This window comes from Pan troglodytes, chromosome 9 (genome assembly GCF_028858775.2).
Source record: "Pan troglodytes isolate AG18354 chromosome 9, NHGRI_mPanTro3-v2.0_pri, whole genome shotgun sequence".
Taxonomy (NCBI): domain Eukaryota; kingdom Metazoa; phylum Chordata; class Mammalia; order Primates; family Hominidae; genus Pan; species Pan troglodytes.
Genome location: NC_072407.2, coordinates 86,316,010 through 86,341,635, shown reverse-complemented (window position 1 = coordinate 86,341,635; position 25,626 = coordinate 86,316,010). Strand labels below are relative to the sequence as shown.

Sequence of the window (25,626 nt, the reverse complement as noted above, 5' to 3'; positions counted from 1 at the left end):
GGTGAAACCCTGTCTCTGCTACAAATACACAAATTAGCTGGGTGTAGTGTTGCATGCCTGTAATTCCAGCTACTCGGGATGCTGAGGCAAGAGAATTGCCAGAACCTGGGATGTGGAGGTTGCAGTGAGCTGAGATTTTGCCACTGTACTCCAGCCTGGGCAACAGAATAAGACTGTCTCAAAAAAAAAAAAAATTCTTGTGAAATTATTATGACTTTTGGCTTATATTATTTTAAATTAATATGACTTTGGAGTTTAGGATTCTCTTCATGTTTTACCACTAACTGGCTTTTGACTTAGGGAACTGCTCCCTCTTTTGTACTATCTAGCTATAAAGGGAGAACTCTTGAAAAAGCTTGAGAGAAATGCACAGCTGCCAGGAAGTGCAGCTTTTATGAATTAATATCTTGCTAAAATAAACAGAAGCTGCTTCAGCTTCAGTGCTAAGACCACTAGGAAATTTCTTTGAAAAATGAGTTCATACACTTATGCCACTAACCCATACTAAATGTTCCACCAAAGTGCTGACTGTAGGAACACATTGCCATTTTGTTTTTAAAATCAAAATGCTTATTTATTGATTTTACACTGAGAAGTAGAACACAGACCAGAATACCTATATTGATGTGATCATTGAAAGATACTTTTGTCTTCTTCCATGTTTGATTTATTTCAATTAGGGTTAAACACTTTGTGCTGAGTTCAAAGGAGGCAGTTGCAAATAAGAGAGCTCTTTCATTGCCCTACTAGCAACCACTTACTTTCTGTTTGGGGAAAAGGGTACAAACTAAGTTATAGTGTAATTCTTGTTTTAAATACAATTTTGTTAAGTGTTGTAATAGAGAAGCACAGGTGCTAAATGAGTGTTTAATGGAAAGATGACATGAGCTATCTTAGAAGGTGACCCAGTATTCAGGGAATGCTTTCTTGAGGAGGTGATGATATGCAAGTTGAACTCCAAAGGACAGGAAAGACACCAGAATTTCTGAGTAAAAGAGATCTGGATGGCAATCTGGTTGGAAGTAAAGACTAGAAGCTTTATTTTGGAGCTGTGTTGCATAGTAATCCCACTTCTTTTTAGATTATACTGTATGTTTATTTAGGGTGGCTTTGGGGGAGTTGCCTCTTGATGCAGCCTACAGAAAGGTGAGTAGGAATTAATTATGTGAAAGTATGAAGTGGGGAAAAGAACATCCTCCATGGCCACAAGGTAGGATTGAGCGCAAGTATTCAAGGCCTGTATGGTTGGAGGACAGAGCAAGAGTGTGAGGCACAGACAAGACTGGTAAAAAGCCACAGAGGCCAGATCACATGGGGCATGATTAAAGACCATCCAAACTACTTTAAAGATTATACTATCAATGAGGATAAAGAGTCCCAGAAAATGACATTTAACTGACAGGTATCAAGCATAAAGGACCTGATCATAATTGCATTTTAGGAATTACTCTGGGTGCTGTGTGAGAGAGAATTAGAGCAAGGGTGTATGCGAGAGACCAGTTAGAAAGCTGTTTCACCAGTTCTACACAGAAATGATGCTGGGTTAGACATCACAGTGGTCATCATGGTGATTGAAAGAAATAGATAAATGTTAAAGATATTTACACAGACAAGTATACAAATACTGTAGAGCATGACTTAATTTGCCAAGGGGATCTGAAAAGCTTACAGAAGTGACATTAGTTTAATCTTGAAGGATGAGAACAAATTTCTGGTAGAAGTATAGTTTAGCACTTAGATTCAATTGCAAAAATATGCAAATTTTAAGTGATTATTACCTTTTTACTAGTGTTTCTTTCAGAATCTTTAAGAAATATTACATAATTAATGTTCTGATTTCTGTATTTGTGATACTAAGTACATTAGAATATAATAAATTTACATTTCCTGAATACAATTTTATAATTTAGACTTGTAATTAATTCAGATTAACCCCTTCCCCATCAACACTCACCCAAATCCAACTATGCTAGTTACAATTCGGGACATTTTAAAAGTTTTTTTCTACCTTCTATTAAATCGTCTGTTTTGGTTAAATCTTTGCATAAATTAAGCATGTTTTCTTCCACACTAAATTCCTGCTTGTTTTTGTCTTACAAAAGTTATGACTAAATTAGTTTAAATATTTTGGAAATAATTTTAGAGTCTAAAATACTTTACGTATTCCTGGCTTTCTTATTTTGAAGGAAATGTGCTTGGATCTGGAGATTATCTAGGCCAAAGTTATTAGATGTAAAAGAATGCGGATTTCTTAGCATTTATAAATCTCTAGTTTTTGCAATCATAGGAATAGACTGTACACACTTTTCAAAGCATTTTATGATTATTTGGTGTATTACTTGTGGCTGATAAGGATGTCTGTCACCAGTCACTCTTTAGCAAGCACTTAGCTCTCCTTTTATTATTAATATTTTCATTTCCCATATGCATAATTTTATCTGGAAAAAGATTCTGTATCATGTTTTAGTGCAGTACAATATATTTATCCATTTTTGCTATTTTTTATTAAATCAAGCTAGGATATTAGTCTTAAACCCTTGCTTTGAAACTAGTGATTGTTCTATGAAGTCAGTGCCAGGTCAAAGAGAGTTCAATAAGTTATATCTCATCTAGGCATTGCCCTGTGCACCATCTGCCCATGTTAAATCACAGTGATAAGTGGGATGTGTACTTGTGCATCGCTAATTCTTGTTTGGCCAGAATTTCATGTCATCTCATGGTCATTACAATTGTCCAATTATAGTTGATCAAATTGGATTACCATTAATTAGTGAGTCTGTCTTATAGTACAGAGGGCTAGTTGAACATATTTATCTGTTTAAGTGGGCTGTCCTCAGAAAGCCAAATGTCATGTTTGAAAAGAAAAGTCTTGTTTGTGGGGAGGGAAAGATAGGAGTATGGAATTACTTTACATGTACTAAACTGAAGGAGTGATTTCAATATAGTCTTTTAGTAAGCTTAATAAAAGTTTGCTTTAGCCTTAAAGATCTTTTAAGCAAAATAACATTAGTTATACAATGGATGCTATTTATTTAACTATAAAGAAATGGCATGCTAAGTTATTAAAATAGAAATTCTGTGGCCCTTGTGATGGGAAGAAATTGCGCATTCTGAACAACCCATTCATAACAGATTTAAGTCCCTGTGAAGATTTGTAATATCTTGAGTAGTGTCAAGCCAGAAAATTGTTTCTGCCTTGCTGCAAGCTGCACACACCATTACAAAATTGTGATGGATGCACACTGACTTATGTCTATGTAGATTGATTCTTATACTTGAGAGGCAAATGAATGAGAACCGGACATGTGTTCCCTGAAGATGCCAATGGGCCTTTGTGCAATGATATCTGCCTAAAAAACTAGAGAAGCATCTATGGTTAGATAAGATTGGAGACAGCCAAACTTATCACTTTCCGACATTCTCATTTGAGAGTGATGGCATTGGCATATTGCATCAAATCCTACTGTACAGCCATGCATCATGGTTATACCAGAAAAGCCTAAAGTTCTCTAGGGTTTTCTTCGACCCAACAGTTCTTTCAGGTATAATCTATTGATCTAAAATAAAAATGGGGGAGGGAGGGAAAGAGAGAGAGAGAGAAATAATTTTCTCCCTTTTCATCACTGTCTTCAGGTATTGATTTTAACTTCTTGATCTTCTTTAAGAAGGCAAAAACTATTAATGCCTTTGTTATTTCTGCCCAACAGTTCAAGTTTCATATATTTTTGACAAATTTCCTTAACAAGAATACCTCAACACCAGAACTAAATTTAACTTTAAAGGAATAGTTTATGTTTCTAGAACATTGCTGAATTAAATATTATTATTTTAAAAATGTGTATCAACTCCTTCATTTCTCTATTTTTCCCTTCCATTTATACTTCCACCCAACCATCCATTCATCCATCAAACATATGTATGTATTTACTGCCTGTTTTGTGGTGGACGGTGTGAAAGGTGCTTAGAGAAAAATGGCCATTAACATAGACCAGAACCTGCCCTCTAAACTTACATATCTGGCCATTATTATTGAACAAACGTGTTTTGAATACCTTCTGTGATGGGCACAATGCTAATATCAGCCCCTTGTGCAGAATTTGGAAAAGTACCCTTATATGGAGATACATGGAAAAAGAAGATCCTACTCCTTACTTTCAAGATTTTTAAGTCTAACAGTGATTTATCCAGGGAGTCTTAGTGTTCAAATGTAGAACTTGCTATGATCTCAGCCCTTGCAATAAGCACCTTGCCAGCTCAGGCAAAAATCAGGCCTATACTGCCCCAGCACCTGGTCAATCCACTGAGAAGGTAGATTTGATGGCATCTGATGGTCTACAGATAAAGTAATTATTTCATAGGATTATATAATCTTTGTTAGGTACTGCATGGATGGTAACTGGCTGCACACTTAAACCAAAATTATTTCCTCAGTAATGTGTGATAAGGATAGACATTTTGGAAATGGATGTGGAAAGTTTCAAACAGAATAAAAATTATTAATGTTGTGGCAATTAGCCTTTCACTTCACTGAAAATACTATGTATGGATTCAGCAAGCATGCTAAAATTTAACACAAAAATCCTCTTTGGAAGGCAATTGCTTTAAGTTAGAAAAAATTAGCTCATTTTTCAGTGAAAGAATTTGAAAATTCTGTCTTTGGAAACCAAAATACTGTATGGCAGAGTTGGATGCATCTTTCACTTTAAAACGCAGACTCTCTTTGTGGTGAATGTATTTGTTGTGGTAAAGTATTTGAAAGGAAACCCTCAGAATAATTTGGGGTAAGGAAAAATACTGTTTTAAAATAAGCCCAACCCATCAGTTTTAAACCTTGAAAACTGCCTTGCTTTGAATAAGAAAGAATTAATAATCGTGTATAGCATAAAGAATATATGTTTGGATTAAAATGCATAATCGTGATTTAAAACAAACTTCCAAATTTTAAGAGACTCTAGTATAATGGTGTGACCTCAATGATTTTTCCAAATGAATTTATGTTCTTCAGAGTTAATATTGATGATCTTATATAGTTACTTCATGACTGGGTCTGTGTCTTGGCAAATCTCTCTCTAGATAAGTGATTCTTATAAATGTTGAAAATTCCTTTACAGGTTAACTTTCCCATCATTTTTTATTGCTTATGCTATAAAGTTTAAGCCTAGATGCATCCTTTCTGGAAAGAAGGGTCCTACTAATCTCATAAGAATCTCATAATAAGTTCTCTTTCCTAAGGTTTGTATTTTGTGTGGGGATCGGCAAGGAAAGGGAAAAGCCGGAATGCCAAACAGCAAAGAGTTATTCTTTACTGTAGGGCTCCATCCAAAAAGGGTTTGTAACACAGTGTACAGTCTTGTAGCCCAGCTGTGTGGAGCATTGATTGCTTCTGCCTAGAGCAGGGATACTGTCAAGTTGCTCTGTGAGTTGAGTCATCTATTGACAAAGAGCTACCAGCCCGCAGATAATGCTGTGCGGAGCTGCTCTCGCTGCTCCCACTGCTCCCACGATGCACTGCTTATAGCAGCTGTCAAAGATACTGAGGGATCCACGGTGGAAAAAAGACTTTTGCAACTGGCTGGAAGAAAGGGGTGTGAGGGAGGAGACATTTCTGTGCAGAGCTGACCAAAGGAAAGAGTAGGCATCAGTGCAGTATGAATGCATACCTCACCAAGCAACACAGCTGCAGCCGGGGGTCCGATGGGATGGATGCCGGCAGGAGTGCGCCCACCCTGATCAGGGATGCCCACTGCGCTTGTGGCTGGCAGAGGAACTGTCAGGGGCTCGGGTACAGTTCTCAGACCATGCCCTCCTCAGGACCAGGGGGCCCAGCTTCAAACAGGACCGGGGGGTCCAGCTTCCACAGGACCTTGTGGGACAGTGTGCGGAAAAGCCCCCACAAGACGAGCACCAAGGGCAAAGGGACTTGTGGGGAGCATTGTACCTGCCCACATGGTTGGTTCAGCCCAGCACAGGTGAGCCTTTTCCTTATGACTTTCCCTTGAGTGTCTGAAGAAAGTGAGAGCAAGTTGTTTAAGGTTAGAATGGCTTGGAAACTTTGCAGAGTACCATGGGTATGCCTGTATGTAAAATATTAGGCCAAGAAAAACCTGTCATTTTCACACATGTTTGTGGGCTCATACCTCTGGTGGCCTGTGAAAGTCTAGGGATGCCGTGCTCAGTTTATTTCACTGACTTTTCATCAAGTTCAACTTCTCTAGTCCTCAGGTTATATTATTTTTTATCATAGTCTTTTAGCAGCCCTTTTACTTCTAATCATTTTTAACTTTTGTTCTATCCTGCCTATTTATTATTATTTTTTTAAAGAGCAGAGAAAAATAAATTTTAACTAAACTTTCCATCTCTTTAAAGGCAAAAGAACATTTGTTTCTTTAGCTATAGAAAACAGTGATTTGAAGTATGCTATTCTAATTTTACTCTTATAATACTGTATGCCTTTTCAGTTATGGAGAAGAACAATTATTTACACTAAATTAATTTTACAAAGAAAAGGAATAATTATGAGCAAAATAGAGGATAGTTAAACTCAGAATAAAAGAATTAAGCACTTAATTTATTCGTGGAGAAGCAATAAGTTTATATCAACATCTATAGCTCTCTTTCTTCTGTAACGCATTTCTAAAGCAGATGTGCAGATACCTTTAATTTGATTCCTAGGTTATTCTAGCCCCCAGACTACTATCATTTTATCAGAAATAAAATTGGCTCATTTTTTTCTCTCTTCATTTAAAGGAGAGAAAATAACTTCCTGCAAATGCTGTAAAATATAAATAAAATACACCTGTAGTCACTGTCATACAGAACAATGACTGTTCTTTAATATGTATTGAAAAGAAGAAAAGCTGTATTTGCAGAAAAATTCAATCTCAATTTTAATATGATTTTTAGCATAGTGGAGAAGTAGATATTGATCATGAATAAAATGTTATGGTGACAGGTGCAGAGAATATTTTAATTTTAATAATAGTTTTTAAAAAGTACTTCCAAGAAGGTCATTTATCACTGGTCTTAATAATATAGTTACATATGCATAGCCATATATATGGCTTTTGATTGATTTGCATGGAATTATAAGCTTTGCTTAGAGAGATAGAGCATCTCAGCCTCCTGATTTAAATAAAAAATATATTATCATTTTATTATTAAACTGGTTTGGCTTAAAATGGAGGTTGACATTTAGAAATGCAGTTATTATTTAAAGTTAACATGAATTCCAAACTGAATAAAAAGTCTTAACAGTTGTGAACACTGTGTATACTCTTTAACAAATACATTCATTTAAATGTCTTTAGCTTATATCTCTGTATTGATTACATTAAATTCTCAAGGCTCACATAGGCTAGGAAGCAAGCCTACTTAATAGCATCTAGCTTATGGTTGTTGCACAGAGCAGAGGAAGCAAACTTGCTTTATTGTTGCAATTATTTTAATCCAAGATGTAACATACTTTTTATTTCATAAATGGTAATTTCCCAAACCCAAATCTCTAATACTAGGTTATAATAAGCAAACTCTAAAAATATTCATATTTTTTCATCAACTGAGGGAAACTTTTATTTCCTTAGTTTTTAACAATGCCTCCTACTTGTCTGAAACTTACAGCCATGTAATGCTTTCAAGAATTGAAATAGACCGTATACTGATAATTAGAGATCCAGTGACATATAAGAAGGCAACAAATTGAGGTAGCCACCATCTCTCCTTATTCTTTTGCATAAGCATTTCTATACATTTTCCCTCCCATTCACATGTACTGTATTATTGGCTGGGACTAATAGTGATCCACAAATACTGGAGCTATGAAACCATATCTTTTAGGATTTTCAATGTTTTAACACACTTCACTTACCAGACCCTTCCACCCTTTACCATTTCAGTCCTATAAAAGTGCTATGCTAAATTGATTAATCCATCTTCACCAATGCTTGAAAACTTTCAAATACATTATGTTAAATAATTTCAATTGTCTCTACACATACATACACACAGACTTTATGTATTCAAATGTCTCACTATACCTACTTATTTATATTAACATATTTTATGTATATGTAAGTATATATATGCATATATATGCACACATATAAAAATTAGAGTTCTATATTATTTCAATTTTTCTGTCCTAGAGTATATCAGCTTGTTCTTCCAAAGAATGCTGCATTCTATCCATATAAAGTATTTTTTCATGTAAATTTTATTTCCTTTACTTCTAGTAGGTCCTCAAAACTACTGATATATTTATATTTATAGATCTGTTTCCATTTATATATGCATCCATAGCATACATCTAATATCTAAATTATATAGAGATGTGTAAGTACTATACACTTACGTATATTATCACAAAAATAAGAGCATGTGTGTACCTATATGTATTCATGTGTCCACTAAAACTAAGGCTGTTTTGAGAATTTCATGATACTACTTTTTACCCCTTAAATTAACTGGGAATATCCTGTGAAATATTGTAAAACCTAAAGCTGGAGGCTAATGATACTAAACATTAGAATCCTTGATAAAGCATAAAGAAGAATAGTGCATGTTTTAAAATAGTTCAGGGACTCACATGTGGTACAGAACGTGCCTGAGGGTTGTTAAGCATCTGGGAGCTTGGATCTTGCCCTCGGAGATATTTGCAGTATTACGTGGAAATCAGCAGTGTGATTTCCAGCTGCTATAACAGAGGGCCATAGTAATGACTTGAGTTCCTCCTAAGGCTCTTTTCCAAACTCCTGTTATTTGGGGTACTGTGTACTAACAGGACTCTGTCATTATGTTGTTCCTCAGCAGGTCTGAAAATCAGCTTCTGTCCCTCTCAAATAAGTTTTCATTCCATTTGGATCTGTAGAATTAATATAACCATAATCATAGGTAAGGAAATAGAAAATTATAGTGCCCAAAAGTGCGTTCCAAAATGTACATCTAGGATGTTAGTGTCAGCCTTGGGAAGAAACATGTCCATCATTGTTTATGTGGCATTTCTTCCTAATGCAGACTAATCTAGGGAAGCAGCACAGAACAGTGGAGACTCAGAGACCAGAGTTTTGTGCATTTGTCTTTCTTTCTTCCTTTCTTTTCCTTTCGTATCCCCTTTCTTTCTTTTTCTTTCTTTCTTTCTTTTTCTTTCTCTTTCCTTTCTTTTCCTTTTTCCTTCCTTCCTTCCCTCCTTCCTTCCATCCTTTCTCTCTCTCTCTCCCCTCCCTCCCTCCCTCCCTCCCTTCCTTCCTTTCTTCCTCCCTCTCTCTTTCTTTCTTTGACTATCATGTACTGAATGCCTACTATGTACTATTCTGTCAGGCCTTGTGTGTATAATATTATAGTGAACAGGCTGGGTGTGGTGACTCACGCCTGTAATCCCAGCACTTGGGAGGCAGAGGCAGGTGGATCACTAGAGGCCAGAAGTTCAAGACCAGTCTGGTCAACATAGTGAAACCCTGTCCCTACTAAAAATACAAAAATTAGCCCGGCGTGGTGGTGCACACCATAGTCCCAGCTACTCAGGAGGCTGAGGCACGAGAATTGCTTGAACTCAGGAGGTGGAGGTTGCAGTGAGTCAAGGTGGTGACACTGCACTCCAGTCTGAGCTACAGAGTGAGACTTGGTCTCAAAAAAAAAAAAAGAAAAAAGAAAAAAATTGGCCGGGTGCAGTGACTCACACCTGTAATCCCAGCACTTTGGGAGCCGAGGTGGGTGGATCAGGAGGTCAAGAGATCGAGACCATCTTGGCCAACATGGTGAAGCCCTGTCTCTACTAAAAATACAAAAAAATTGGCCGGGCGTGGTGGCGGGCACCTGTAGTCCCAGCTACTGGGGAGGCTGAGGCAGGAGAATCGCTTGAACCCAGGAGGTGGAGGTTACAGTGAGCCGAGATTGCACCATTGCACTTCAGCCTGGTGACAGAGCAAGACTCCATCTTGAAAATACTACTACTACTAATAATAATAAAAAATAAAAAATAAAATTGTAAAGAAAGTAGATATCTCTCCTACTACTGTGGAGCTTACAGCCTATAATGGCCTATAAAATTTAGCAAATGATATACCATGTATACCATGATATACAAATAATTATATCATCGTAAGTCACAACTTAGAAGCGAAGCAAAATTTCAGAGATTGCTGCAGATACCACAATGAATGCATATTCAGAATACAGAGGAACCACAGAGAAGTAAAAAAATTGAAATACTTGGAAAAAAATACTGCATCTCTTTAAACTTTTAAGATTTTATGGGTTTTTTTGTTTTGTTTGTTTGTTTGTGTGTTTTGAGATGCAGTCTCGCACTGGTCCTGGAATACCGTGGTGCCACCTCATTTCACTTCAACCTCTGCCGTCCACGTTCAAGCAATTCTCCTGCCTCGGTCTCCTGAGTAGTTGGGACTACAGGCACGCGCCACCACGCCTGGCTACTTTCTTTTTTTTTGTATTTTTATTAGAGATGGGGTTTCACCATATTGGCCAGTCTGGTCTCAAACTCCTGACCCACTGTGATCTGCCTGCCTCAGCCTCCCAAAATGTTGGGATTACAAGTGTGAGCCACTGCGCCCAGCCAAGATTTTCTGTTTTATAAAATGAGGATATAAATAACAACTACCTCAGAGAGTTGTGGTGATGAATGATTAACAAAATGTTAGCATAGTGCTTTCATATGGTAGAGGCTCAATTAATATTTAAGTAATAAATGAATGAGTAAACATTGGCTATTACTAATCTATTTCTTAATACATTTTTTGATTGGGAAGAGAAGAGAAATGGATCAGTGAGGGCTTCATAGAGGTAGTGATACTTTGATGGCATTAAATTGAATTAAAAATGTTGTACGTGTTTGTTAAGCAGATAAAAAGAGATAAATTTTTGAGCAGAAATGAAAAATACAGAAAAGCATGTAACACCTTGGTGCCTGTGCACACAGTTCTATTTGCCCGGAACATTGAGCCCTGTGAGAGCAGGGTCATTAAAAGAGATGCCTGGAGAGGAGGGTGGGGCCTGGTCAGAGAGAGCCGGGTGGGCCTTGATGAGGACTTCATGAAGTTTGAGTGCCTGCTCTGCCACTCTCTATGTGTTATGCTTCATCATCAGTTAACCCTTTGAGCCTCAGTTTCTCTGTTTGTAAGACAGCTGGTTTTCTAGATGAACACCCAAATCTCATCCAGTACTAATAGTATGTGACTGTGTCAACTGATACTTATTAATTATTGGGAAGCACTTTGGAAATGTTTTATGCTTAAAAGCCAGACAATCTCAAATTTGAATTTACTAGCTCTGTGTGACGTTATTTGCTTAACCTCTCTAAGCCTCATTTTTCTCCTCTGCAAAACTTGGGATAATACATTCATGTTGCAGGGAAATGTTATAAGAATTGAAAATACGGTATATAAAAACCCCAGTATGGCACTTAGAACACAATTACTCAGTAAATCGTATTTATTATTGTTAATGATATCTAAAGTATGTTTTTTATCCTGAAGAACTTACTGTCCAGCAAATTCATCATTCATATTGTGCTCTTTCATTAGAATTTATGGATTTTCCACTGAATTTTTTGATGTCTTCCTTATAATGATAAAGGCTAGGCTAGGCAACTGTCCAGAAACTTTTGGCATAGTACCACATGATGCTGATACTGAGGTGACATTATGTCCTTCAAGGTTCTCAGCAGTTTACAACTGTGCATGCTAGAAAAAAAAATCATGTAAAATAGAATTGTGTTGATGAAGTAGCATTCCCATAAGCTTGTATTTAGAGGTAAGGAAATGCTGAAAGATTTCCTCAGCAAAATTCTGCAAGAACAACTGTGTTCAAAATATTTAGCCAAGCTCTGTAAATCTCCCCTCATAGTTCCTTTGCAGCAACTCCAGAACCAGCAGTTTGCAGCAATTTGAGTGCGGAGGACTTTTTAGTCCAAGAAGTAGGGTTGCCCTAGGATGAAATCTTAGGCTCAGTTTATGCTCAGCCAGAATGATCTGACAGCTTGTTTTAACTCAGCACCTGCTTCGACTTACTCCTCTTAGAAAGGCAGCCCCTTACCAAGGAAGAATAAGACTTTCTTGTCTCTGGGAAATAGCAGCTGTCCCCCAGGTAAGGGAAACAGAAGAGAGCAAGTGATAACACAGAAGGAATTAAAACTGTAAGTATTCCTGTGGCGGATGTGAAGCCATTTGGTCAACACTCCTAGCACTCTTATTGCTGGATGCTGACATAAGCAGAGCATTCTCTCTGGGATAGGGCAAGGAGAGGCCAAGCACACAGAATGGGAAAGAAAAGAACAAAAATGACAATATTTATTGCATACTCACCATGCTCACAATGTGTGAGACACTGTGCTAGGAAATGACATTGGTCATTTCCTTCAGTTTTCCCAATAACACTAACAGAGTGATGTTGTTATCTCCATTTTGAAGATGTAAATGGAACCTAAGAGTAATGCTTATGATCACACCACTGATAAGGGTAGCATGCATTTCACATGCAGGTGTGTATGACTTCCTTATTCTCTCCACCGCGTCTTGCAAAAATAAGACCTTTTGAAGTATGCTGGGAGGTAAAATACCCTAAGGAGACCTCTGTAAATCTCTAATTTAACAGAAATTCCTTAATGCATTGGGATGTTCTACATGGTTGGGAGTACTGGCATTCCCCTGCAGAATCCTGGATTCCCTTAGCCTACTTTATTTTCTGGTCTCAGGAACCCTGAATGAGTTGGGTCTCTGAAGATCGCTTCCCTCCTTCATTATGGTTAAGAACTATGTAGATCTGAAGCAGCTGGAGTTGATTCCCACAGCACTTAACACCAGAATAAGATACTTGCTGTGTAACTTGTAAATTGAATTCAAGTTTGCAACATTTGTGGTATTTGGGAACCACCTATTGTAAATTTAATATAAATACAAAATAAAAGTGCGGAGAGACACTGTCTTTAGTACAAGAGCATCATCTCACATTGCTGAGTGTGAATCTCATACAAACGTTCTATCTCCCTATGTATCCATCATGCCAAGAATCAAATCTCTGTTTGATACCACCTTCTTCATTGTCCATCCTCTTTTTCTGATATTATTTGATCTCTTACAAGTGTAGCCTCACCTGGTTTTATTCTCATTCATTCTCTACTTTGTTCCACTCTTTTGGTTTCCTAAAGGCATCTAGATGTTTTGTAATTATATCAGAACTGTATGGAATCTTAGTAGTCACCTAGTACATTTTCCAAAAGAGAAACTGTACCCTAGAAAAGTTAAGGTAATTGCTCAGGGTCATTTCAGTTTGTGGCAGAATTGGTCCATGTCCTTAAACTCGGAATTAAGTTTTCCTTTTATTGTTATAAGTTGCCCTCCCTCTCCTAGCCCTTCTGTGCTCATATGTAGAGTCATTATTGTCAGATAATTATGAGGCATGCAATTTATTGATAATTAACTGTTGGACATTATACAAAAAGTTACATAAACCTATTTTTTAACTCAGAATTTAGACCAGTGATTCCCAAGGACAGACGGAGAGAGGAGAGCCCCTAGAAATTATTTTTTAATGTTTTTCTTCCAACTTTCATTTTAGGCTCGGGGGGTGCATGTGCAGGTTTGTTACATGAGTAAATTGTATGTTCCTGGGGTTTGGTGTACAAATTACTTCATTAACCTGGTAGTATTGAGAGGTGACAGCGTGCTGGCAGTCCTCACAGCCCTCGCTCGCTCTCGGTGCCTCCTCTGCCTGGGCACCCACTTTGGCGGCACTTGAGGAGCCCTTCAGCCCGCCGCTGCACTGTGGGAGCCGCTTTCTGGGCTGGCCAAGGCCGGAGCCGGCTCCCTCAGCTTGCAGAGAGGTGTGGAGGGAGAGGCGCGGGCGGGAACTGGGGCTGCGCGCCATGCTTGTGGGCCAGCGTGAGTTCCGGGTGAGCGTGGGCTCTGCAGGCCCAGCACTCGGAGTGGCCGGCCGGCCCTGCCGGCCCCGGGCAATGACGGGCTTAGCACCCGGGCCAGCGACTGCGGAGGGTGTACTGGGTCCCCCAGCAGTGCCGGCCCACCGGCGCTGGGCTCGATTTCTCACGGGCCTTAGCTGCCTCCCCGTGGGGCAGGGCTCGGGACCATGCCTGAGCCTCCCCCACTCCGTGAGCTCCTGTGCTGCCGGAGCCTCCCCTACCAGCACCGCCCCCTGCTCCACGGCACCCAGTCCCATTGACCGCGCAAGGGCTGAGGAGTGCGGGCGCACGGCGCGGGACTGGCAGGCAGCTCCACCTGTGGCCCCCGTGCGGGATCCACTGGGTGAAGCCAGCTGGGCTCCTGACTCTGGTGGGGACTTGGAGAACCTTTATGTCTAGCTAAGGGATTGTAAATACACCAATGGGCACTATGTATCTAGCTCAAACTTTGTAAACACCAGTCAGCACCCTGTGTCTAGCTCAGGGATTGTGAATGCACCAATCGACACTCTGTATCTAGCTACTCTGGTGGGGACTTGGAGAACCTTTGTGTCCACACTCTGTATCTAGCTAATCTAGTGGGGACCTGGAGAACCTTTGTGTCTAGCTCAGGGATTGTAAACGCACCAATCAGCCGCCTGTCAAAACAGACCACTCGGCTCTCTGTAAAATGAACCAATCAGCAGGATGTGGGTGGGGCCAGATAAGAGAATAAAAGCAGGCTGCTCCGCGAGCCAGCAGTGGCAACCCGCTGGGGTCTACTTCTGCACTGTGGGGGCTTTGTTCTTTCGCTCTTTGCAATAAATCTTGCTGCTGCTCACTCTTTGGGTCCACACTGCCTTTGTGAGCTGTAACACTCACCGCAGAAGTCTGCAACTTCACTCCTGAAGCCAGTGAGACCACGAATCCACCGGGAGGAAGGAACAACTCCAGACGCGCCGCCTTAAGAGCTGTAACACTCACCGCGAAGGTCCGCAGCTTCACTCCTGAGTCAGGGAGACCACGAACCCCACCAGAAGGAAGAAACTCCAAACACATCTGAACATCAGAAGGAACAAACTCCAGACACGCCGCCTTTAAGAACTGTAACACTCACCGCGAGGGTCCGCGGCTTCTTTCTTTCTTTCTTTTTTTTTTTTTTTTTGAGACTGCGTCTCGCTCTTTCACCCAGGCCGGACTGCAGTGGCGCGATCTCGGCTCACTGCAAGGTCCGCTTCCTGGGTTCACGCCATTCTCCTGCCTCAGGGCCCTGAGTAGCTGGGACTACAGGCGCCCTCCACTGCGCCCGGCTAATTTTTTGTAGTTTTAGTAGAGACAGGGTTTCACCGTGTTAGCCAGGATGGTCTGGATCTCCTGACTTCGTGATCCACCCGCCTCGGCCTGCAGCTTCATTCTTGAAGTCAGTGAGACCAAGAACACACCAATTCCGGACACAGTAATATAATATTCAATAGGTGGTTTTTCAATCCTCACCTTCTTCTCACCATCCACCCTCAAGTAAGTCCTGGTGTCTATTGTTCCCCTTTGTGTTCATGAGTACTCAATATTTAGCTCCCATTTATAAGTGACGACGTGCGACATTTCATTTTCTGTTCCTGTGTTAATTTGCTTAGGAGAATGACCTCCAGCTGCATCTATGTTGCTGCAAAGGACATAATTTCATTCTGTTTTATGGCTGCATAGTGTTCCATGTTATCAATGTACACATTTTCTTTATCCATTCTACCGTTGGTGGACACCTAGGTTGATTCCATGTCTTTGCTATTGTGAAAAGTGCTGCAAAGAACATACACGTGCATGTGTGTTTATAGTAGAATAATTTATATTCCTTCGGGTATATACTCAGTAATGGGTTTGTTGGGTTGAATGGTAGTTCTTTTTTAAGTTCTTTGAGAAATTTCCAATCTGTTTTCCAAAGTGGCTGAACTAATTTGCACTCTCACTAAAGTGTATAAACATTCCTTTTTCTCAACAAGCTCGCCAACATCTGTTATTTTTTGGCTTTTCAATAGCCATTCTGACTGGTGAGAAAGCACTTTAGAAGAGCAGAGAGGTACTTAAGTGTTGTTAAAGATTGGAAGTGATACTGAGATTTAGGGGAAGAGGGTCAGGGATGGTAGACACTCTGTGCAGAGTGGTCTTGCCCCACAAATAATTGCCCCATGTACTGCACAATTTTTAGCGTTCCACTAGACAGTCATGAATATTAACGAAAAAAGTTTATTATTATCTAAGCCTAAAATCAAACTCAATTTTACAAACAAGTATTTTTGCAAGGATTCAATGATTATTACATTTTCTAGGACTATAACTCCGCGAAAATCAAGGGACCATTACACTTTGTTCTGTTAGCAATTTTGTCAGTTCCCCATTTTGGAAGACCACATCCTTAAAACATAATGCTGATTTTAGTATTGACACACCTCTCTTGCATCAATCTATGTGTATAGATTTCATCTGCAAATATGCAAGTAAAGAGATTTGAGACTCCTTTGAATATATTTGGAACCAAATATTTTAATTTTTTGGTTCAAGTTTTATTTTATTTTTAATTGACAAATAATAATTTATATATTTATGGGGCCCTATGTGATGTTTCAATGCATGTATACATTGTGAAATGATTAAATCAGAGTAGTTAACATGTCAGTCATCTCCAACATCTATTATTTCTTTGTGGTCATGTAAAAAAACGTGTGAAATCTATTATTTTAACTACTTTAAAATATACAAAACATTATCATTAACCTTAGTCCCTAGTGAACAGAAAAGGAGTGATGTTGGTCAAAAGATCTAGACTCAAATATTTTAACTTGATAGAAACATAAAATACAGGGATCTCACCAAATTTCATTAATAAAGTTGTTTTTAAAATATTTTATTTGATTGCCATACCATACATTAATCTTTAAAGCACTTTAAAGCATAATAAGAAATCTGTTTGTGCAAATTACTTGACGTCATCAAGTCAGATAATAAAACTCTGTTTTAGAGTTTTCTGTTTTTTCAATATTACTCTGATATTGTGTCAAATCTCAAACTCAACTTGTATCAAAACTCCACTTCCCCATAAGCCCTTAGGTTTCAGAGTTTATATCTATCATTCCTCATTACCTATCAAAGGATAGAATTTTAGAGTGCTAGAAATCAAATATATGCCTTCTCATGAGAAGGAATTCCAAACAGGAATAGGTAGGTAGGTAGGTAGATAAATAGATAGATAGACAGATAACTAGCTAGATGACTCTCTTACTGGCATGCCCTATTTTGACATTAAACATATCAGTAAGACCCAGTTTATCTGCAAGAATGACACATTTTTAACTTACTCCTACCATCTGCAATTTTCCTTGTTAAATTATCTGTATTTCAGCTACTAAAGTTATTTCCTCTGACGTTTTATCAAATACAAATGGTCTGCTATTACTTTTTCTAACACTAATTTTTAACCTAGAATTTATTATATATCTGCTGTTTTATTTTCCTGTACCCTTTGTAAAATATGGTATCTGGTCTTTTTATTCCATTTAAATCCAAATTTATTCTTTATAAATATATGCAGGCATTTCACTACATCATTACATTGTCTGGCATAGTAGGACTCACAGACTGCCATATTTTCATTTTTGTAGCATCATTATTAAATTATGTTTTTGTGCCAAGACTTATCTGCATTATGGCTGTGGAGAACAGGAACTATGTGTTCAATGCCTATATGTCTTGCAGGATAACCTGCACTATGTTTTCAACACACTATTTTAATATAAACTACTTTTTTTTTATTTCTTCTTTTACTTTGGTAAAGGCACTACATTTTAAAAAATATGTGTAGTCAGTTGTATCATCTATGAATTTTATTTCAGATGAAAAAAGGAGGACATTACAAAACATTATCAAATGGAAAGGTTGAATCTGATAGAATGGAACCATTTGTTGAGATATTCAATATTGTTTTGTATACCATTATATCTGTGTGGTTAGCTTGCCTTCCAACTAGTCCAGGAGTCACCAAACTACAGCTACAGGCCAAATCCAGCCTGATACTTCGTTTTGTGTAGCTCCAGAGCTAAGAATTATTTTTAATATTGAAGAAAATCAAAAGAATAATATTTCAGACATGAAAATCATGAGTAATTCCAATTATGCTATCTATAAATAAATTTTATTAGAACACAGCCATGCTTATTTTTTTACATATTGTCTGTAGCTGTTTTTGTGCTGCAATGGCAGAGTTGAATAGTTCTGATAGAAACTGTAAGGCTAGAAAGTCAGAAAAATATTTATTATCCAACCCGTTAAAGAAACAAGTTTGCTGACCTCTGTGCTAGGTTATCGGCTTTCCATTTCCCACCTGATGGAATGTCCCTTTCTGCCCAACAAAGCCTATCCATTTTTTAAAAAGTCTGGATTAAGCGCATCTTCCTCTTTAATCCTTTCATTTGAGCTCTCAAAGTTGCTATTTAACATGGGATCCTGCAAAATTAGAGTATTGCCTTACATCGCGGTTAGTTTCCTTCTCAGTCTCCCTGATTAGAGAGTGTGAGATTCCTCGTATTCCCAGAATGGAGCCTAACTCACAGTAGCATAGCTGTTCAATCTTGTGGCCTCTTTATGACAATTCATGTAGCATCATTATTAAATTATGATTTGGGGCCAAGACTTATCTGCATTTATGGCTGTAGAGAAGAGGAACTATGTGTTCAATGCCTGTATGTCTTGCAGGATAACCTGCACAATTTATCACTTTTTACCATAGTATGGATAAGTATTGATACTTTTCAATATGTTTCTGTGCCATTAACCTGAATTTCCTTAGAGCATGACCTGTCTTATTTACCTGTTTCCCTAGTGCTTAGCACGTAACAGTAAGTTAATAAAGTGTTCTTGATTTCTGAATGTATATTAATACAGGGCCTTGCATATAAAGGCACTCAATCAGTTTGAATTTATTATTGTTACTGATTATGCAGGTGTCTTAAGATCAAGAATGACACCTTCTATTCCCACAGTAGCTCAACTTAATAACAAGCATATTATTTTAAGTTTACACAGATTTACTGTTTTGTTTCCTTTGTTTATTTGTTTTGTTTTTAGTTTAACTCAGATTCTTATTCAATTCTGTGGTGCTATTGAAATATTGGAATCATTGGTTAGAAATTAGATTCCATATTCAAGTGGGTCATACTATTTCAGTGATGAAAGGTAGAGTACTATAGTTTGGGAGGAAATCGGACAAAAATTTTGATCTTACACAGTATCATAGTTTAACTTAGGAGTCAGTTGTTCTCTGTAAGGTTGAAATAATGTCACGAAATACATTTTATAATTAGTTTCTGTATACTCTGTTGTAGACGACATGACCTTTTTCTTCATCATTTTCATCATTAAATATAAGTGCTTGGAGTACAGTAGTTACCACCATTGCATAAAAAATCTATGATTGAACACATTTGCATTTTATTCTGACAGGCTGCACTATTCAGTTAGCAGTCAACATTGACTGTTACAGTTATGGTTATTATAGTTAGTTATCCATGACATTCATTGTCCAAAGCTCAGTTTATATACTAGCTCTAAAGTTGATTATGTTTACACACTGATTTTTCATTTCTCTAATCTCTTTTACTCAATCTCTATAATACCTGTTATCATACTTAATTACAATTTTTAAAATTATGTTTCCAACTTCAAGTTTTGTTTTATTTTATTTTATTTTTTGAGACAGAGTCTCACTCTGTCACCCAGGCTGGAGTGCAGTGGTGCAATCTCAGCTCTGCCCTCCCAGGTTCAAGCATTTCTCCTGCCTCAGCCTTGTGAGTACCTGGAACTACAGGCACACGCCACCATGGCAGGCTTGTGTGTGTGTGTGTGTGTGTGTGTGTGTGTGTGTGTCTGTGTGTGTATTTTTTTTTTGTTTTTGGAGTAGAGACACGTTTTGACCATGTTGGCCAAGCTGGTTTAGAACTCCTGACCTCAAGTGATCCACCTTCCTCGGTCTCCCAAAGTGCTGAGATTTCAAGCATGAGCCACCATGCCTGGCCCAAGTTTTATTTTTTAATAAAATAAAAACTAGTAGTTAATCATAAATCCTTTTAGTTTAAAACTGAATATTTTAGCTACTTAAAAAACAATTTGTATTATTTAGTTTAAATATAATACAAGCTTATGGTAAAAAATAGTATGAATTAAATAATTTTTAAAAATTAAAAGTCACCTGTAATTCCACCTGGAGTTAACTACTGTTAATGTAGTAACAACTTTTTAGTCCTTTTATCTGTCTCTGTGTATGTATCTTCAGTGAAAGATACAAACTTTTATTGACACGTGCTCACATATCTAGCTAAACTTGAGTCTCATTTATATATGTCTGTTAAGTGAGAAGTTAAGAATATAACTTCTTTTTAAAAATTAGCATCATGTTGCAATGTTTTTTAAAAATTAACATCATACTGTGAACATTTTTCTAAGTTAGAAAAATATTTTTCTTGTTGACATCATTTTTTAAAATTATACTTCTGGGATACATGTGCAGAACATGCAGGTTTGTTACATAGGTATACGCGTGCCATGGTGGTTTGCTGCACCCATCAACCCATCATCTACATTAGGTATTTCTCTTAATGCTATCCCTCCCCTAGCCCCTCAACCCCAGCAGGCCTCAGTGTGTGATGTTCCCCTCCCTGTGTCCATGTGTTCTCATTGTTCAACTCCCACTTATGAGTGAGAGCATGTGGCGTTTGGTTTTCTGTTCCTGTGTTAGTTTGCTGAGAGTGATGGTTTCCAGCTTCATCCATGTCCCTGCAAAGGATGTGAACTCATCCTTTTTTATGGCTGCATAGTATTCCCTGGTGTATGCGTGCCACATTTTCTTTATCCAGTCTATTATTGATGGGCATTTGGGTTGGTTCCAAGTCTTTGCTACTGTGAATAGTGTTGTAATAAACATATGTGTGCATGTATCTTTATAGTAAAATGATCTATAATCCTTTGGGTATATACCCAGTAATGGGATTGCTGGGTCAAATGGTATTTCTGGTTCTAGATCCTTGAGGAATTGCCATGCTGTCTTCCAAAATGGTTGTACTAATTTTCATTCCCACCAACAGTGTAAAACGGTGTAAAAGTGTTCCTATTTCTCCACATCCTCTCCAGCATCTGTTGTTTCTTGACTTTTTTTTTTTTTTTTTTTGAGTCTTGCCTGTCACCCAGGCTGGAGTTCAGTGGCGTGATCTCGGCTCACTGCAAGCTCCACCTCCTGGGTTCACACCCTTCTCCTGCCTCAGCCTCCTGAGTAGCTGGGACTACAGGCGCCGCCACCAGGCCCGGCTAATTTTTTTTTGTATTTTTAGTAGAGACGGGGCTTCACCATGTTAGCCAGGATGGTCTTGATCTCCTGACTTCGTGATCCACCCACCTCGGCCTCCCAAAGTGCTGGGATTACAGGCGTGAGCCACCGCACTGGCTTGTTTCCTGAATTTTTAATGATCGCCATTCTATCTGGCATGAGATGGTATCTCATTGTGGTTTTGATTTGCACTTCTCTAATGACCAGTGATGATGAGCTTTTTTCATGTTTGTTGGCTGCTTGTTGACATCTTTTTTAATGACTGCCAAATATTCTTTTTCTACCAAAACGCATGATGTTGGGCATGTAGGTTACCTTTCTTTAAGTTAATATAAACAATAGTGAAGTAAACCTTGGTGTACTAGAACTTTTGACTACACTTCTCGTGAAGATATATTTTTAGAAAAAGACCAATTATTGAGTCAAAGGGTGTGAATTTTTTAAGGTTCATAATATTTACATAGTCATTCAGTCAATACTCATTCAGCAATTCATTATTAAACAGTTAACACAAGACAAAACACTAGGTTAATAAATGGGGATATACTGGAAAATAAGAGAGACTGATTATTGGCCCATGGAGCTTAGAGTTAATTGCCAAATTGCTTCTAAAACTATTTGCTTTACCAATTTATGATTCCCCCATTTGAAGAGTGTATGAACATGTCTTTCTGCCTGCACTCTTGATGTTTTTATCTTTGTAAAATCCTTTATTAATTTGATAGGTTAAAAATTGAAGAATATTGCTATAGTAATTTGCTTTTATTTGGTAATTAAAATGAGTACCTTTCCTATGATTGTATTCTATTACGAAGCTCTTATGATGTCTTCTATAATACCTACCACAATAGATTACTATGCCCGGTTGGCAATTTAAAACATGCTTAATTTTTTGACTGGAAGGAAGGAATGAAGGAAGGAAGGAAGGAAAGTAGGAAGGAATTAAGGAAATAAATACAAATAGGAAAGTAGTTCCCATTTAAAATTCCTAGTAAGATAAATTTCCACCTATCCTAAATATAGCAGGGTCTTCTTAACCATCGTCATGAGTGATCTATGCACCTGTCTTTCTTGTCACTGAAACCCCTTTCCTTGTGTCTGTTCTCTGGAAGGAAAAGAGCTGAATGTTCTTTTTTTTTCACCCTGATATAAGTGAGCAAGATTGAATTGAGTCACATATGAAAAAATAATTCATGCAACAGACAGAAGTAGACAGGCTATCTGCCTCTATCTGTAGACAGTTTGCTGAAGAGTGCAATATGGACATTAAATTGACAGTAAGAGAGCTTGAAGAGGAAAAACAATGTGACTGATCAGATGGGAAAGGGAAATATCCTGGAAATTTCCTATTTTAGTATGTTTACATAGGGATAGGAATTTTATGAAATTTGAATATAGACATTTAAAGATAAGTTTGAGTCTACATGTCTTAAAATGTAGGCAGCCTCCACCCAAAATCAAAACCATTATATGGTTTTGATTGTATAACATTTTATCTGTTACAAACACGTTATTCTTATACTGCTGATTCTAATATTTAGAATAAAACTTACAGATGCAACAACTCTCTTGACTCTTCTATCAAAGCTGGGCACCTTCTGGTTGTTCCAAGGAAAAGTGAAAACAACATACCTGCAGCATGACAGCAGTCTGGTTTCTAGTAGAAGAAACATTATTTTCAAAGGACTGAATGGAATGATAACAGTTAAATAGGTTGAAGACTGTAACTACGTTGAGGAAAGAGATTCTTTTGAGTTTACAAAACAACCCAACATAATTGGGAGTTCCCTATGGACTCGTTTTTCCAATAACTAAATCAAACGCAAGTATAACAATTGACTTTAAGATCCCTACCACTCTTTGCAGTTCACTCAGAGCCTTCAGTCTATTTTCATCATTCTTCTTCTTTCTTGCTCTTCATTGCACTCAAACCTGTTTTACAATTCACTTAGTGTGCCAAGTCAGAAATCAGGAAGTCATCACCAGATCCATTACATTTCTATTCCTAGGGCCCTCATGAATTAATCGATCACTAATTGATATAGAATTATATCCAGAGTGTTTCAAATATTTTCCCTTTTTACATTTCTGCTCTCCGTGCTTGAGTTTTGGTGTGTTATCATTCCCATAAACTGTTTGCAATAACCTGTAGCCTCCTAGATCTCTTCAATCCATTATGAATATTGCTGCCAAATTTATCTTAACACTCAGTTCTATTTGTATCACTTACTGATTTAAATGATTTAACAACTTCAAATCATTTAAAGAAGGCTTCACTTTAAGTGTAATCTGACTTACACTTACGTATCTATGGAAGTGTTAATGAGTGGTCTATGTTGGATTAAACATGTTTTAAGCAGTTCTCTATTTTTTATCCTAGGATTTTTCAAAGCTCTTGGGGGCTTATATCTCCAAGAGACTGGTAAAATATGTGGAACGTTTCTTAAATGTGTGTGATAATGAAATCCCTTTTTCATGAACGTTTATTTATGAACATCTCATAGAAAACAGATTGCCAACCACTAGTTTACAAAATAAAACTGGATTCCCTAGCAAAGCATTCAAGGTTGTCTTCAATTTGGCCCCAATCTGTATTTCCCGCTCCATCTCCAACCACTACTATTGTGTTCTGGTCACACCCAACTATTCACTGTTCTCTGATTCCCTGAAGCCACCATGCAGTCTCCAGCCAAATCTTTGCTCATGCTTTTCTCTCTCTCTCTCTGTAATGACTCTATTTCTGTGTTGGATAAAATCTTTCTCATCATTCAAGGATCATTTCTAATGTTATCTTATTTGAGGGCTTCATTTCTCTGTGCTCCCACAAAATGTGGAAAATATGCCCACTTTACACTTAGCATTGTAGTTACTTACAGGTCTGTTTCAACTATCATATTAGAAGCTTTGTGAGAAAACAAAGTATACCTTGTTTATTTCTGTAACTTTGTTGCCAGGATAGGACCTGAAAATGTTTCTGAGTGATTGAAAGGGTGGTATCTTTAAAAATTGGTAGAGGTGGAACAGTGTTATATTTGGCAAGGCAGGGTCGCAAGGGACTTCTTTAGGTAATACTGTGATTAGGTCTCTGAACTTCACATTCTGTCCTTTTGAAAGCCCAGACAATCATTCTAAGTGTCTAGGGAGATTTGAGGCCAAGAAACTGACTCAGACTAGTTAAAATATACCTTATATCAAGGTATGCAAAAGTCATTGATTTGCATGAAACATATGATTGTCACATGAATGGAAACACCCATGTTCATAAAATTCATTTGTTTATTCATTTGCAAACATATATTGATAATAGATAGTATAACCAAGAATCCCTGTTCTAGGAACTTGAAAACATAGCAATAAATACAACAGGCATTGTAGTAGAGAAATATGAAAGTTAACAAGTAGACAAATAAGATTACTTCAGATAGGGGTGTGCTATTAAAAATTAAATTATGGTAATGTGATATGGAGGATAGGTTGGAGAGATGCTTCTTTGGATAGACATTAAAGTAAGGAAAGTATTAATGAGGAGGCAATTGAGTTCCTACTTGAGAGATGAAAGGTGAAAAGGGGGCAACCTTATGACAATTCTTGGGTGGTGTTACAGATAAAAGACTAGCATACGCAAGGACCTCAGGGTTGGAAAAAGTTTGACAAGTTATTGTAATAGAAGAAGGCTAGTGTGGACAAGACAAAGTGTCAAGAAGAAGGCTGAGAATAGAGTTTGGAGGGTTAGGTAAGGCTGGGTCAGGTAGACTGGGGGCATGGAAGGAAGTCGGCATTTTACTCAAAGTTCAACAAAAAGCCATTGGACTCCTTTAAACAAAGGCATGAGATGATGTATTGTATACAGTGAGAATGAGTTTGAGGGGAGGGGCAAGAATGGAAGGAGAGAGACTAGTTAGAATGATATTTTGCAGTACTTGTAACCGAGAGATAATGGTGGCTGGACTCAGGTAGCAGCAATGGGGATGGGGATCTATTGTAGAGACTGAGGATATATTTTGTATGTAGAGCAAAAAGGATGGATTAAATAGTGTGGATTCCTGAGGCAGAATATGACAGTGAGAAGATAAGAAAAATAAAGGAAGCCAAAAATAACTTCCAGGTATTATATATCTCTTCCTGGAGTCAAAACATCTTCAGAAAATTTTAATTGCAGCCATGTTTGAACTCCAATGTTCACACTCCTTCTCATCTAGTAAGTTCCTAGATTTCTAGACAATACTTGCCTCTCTCACTACCCTTGTTCTTTTCTTTTATTCTTAACCCTTAACCTCCTCCCAAACTTCTGATTGATTCAATTTTTCTTCAGACAGGCTAATATATTAATCAATCATGCTCATCTAGGTGTTTTTTT

The 25,626-nt window shown here is 37.8% G+C and overlaps 1 protein-coding gene across 28 annotated transcripts in view; it reads left to right on the top strand.

Annotated features, from left to right (window-relative positions):
* Positions 1-25,626, top strand: part of DLG2 (discs large MAGUK scaffold protein 2) — a 2,168,441-nt gene that overhangs the window by 1,308,512 nt on the left and 834,303 nt on the right. For 4 of the 28 annotated variants that reach the window (XM_054661592.2, XM_054661591.2, XM_054661587.2 and 1 more), the window contains exon 1: positions 5,457-5,969. The exons of the other annotated variants lie outside the window; for them this stretch is intronic. In XM_054661592.2, the coding sequence (XP_054517567.1) occupies positions 5,649-5,969 (321 nt within the window). In that variant the 5' untranslated portion in view covers positions 5,457-5,648. Of the gene's footprint in view, positions 1-5,456; positions 5,970-25,626 lie in introns of those variants that run through there. 28 annotated transcript variants of the gene reach the window in all.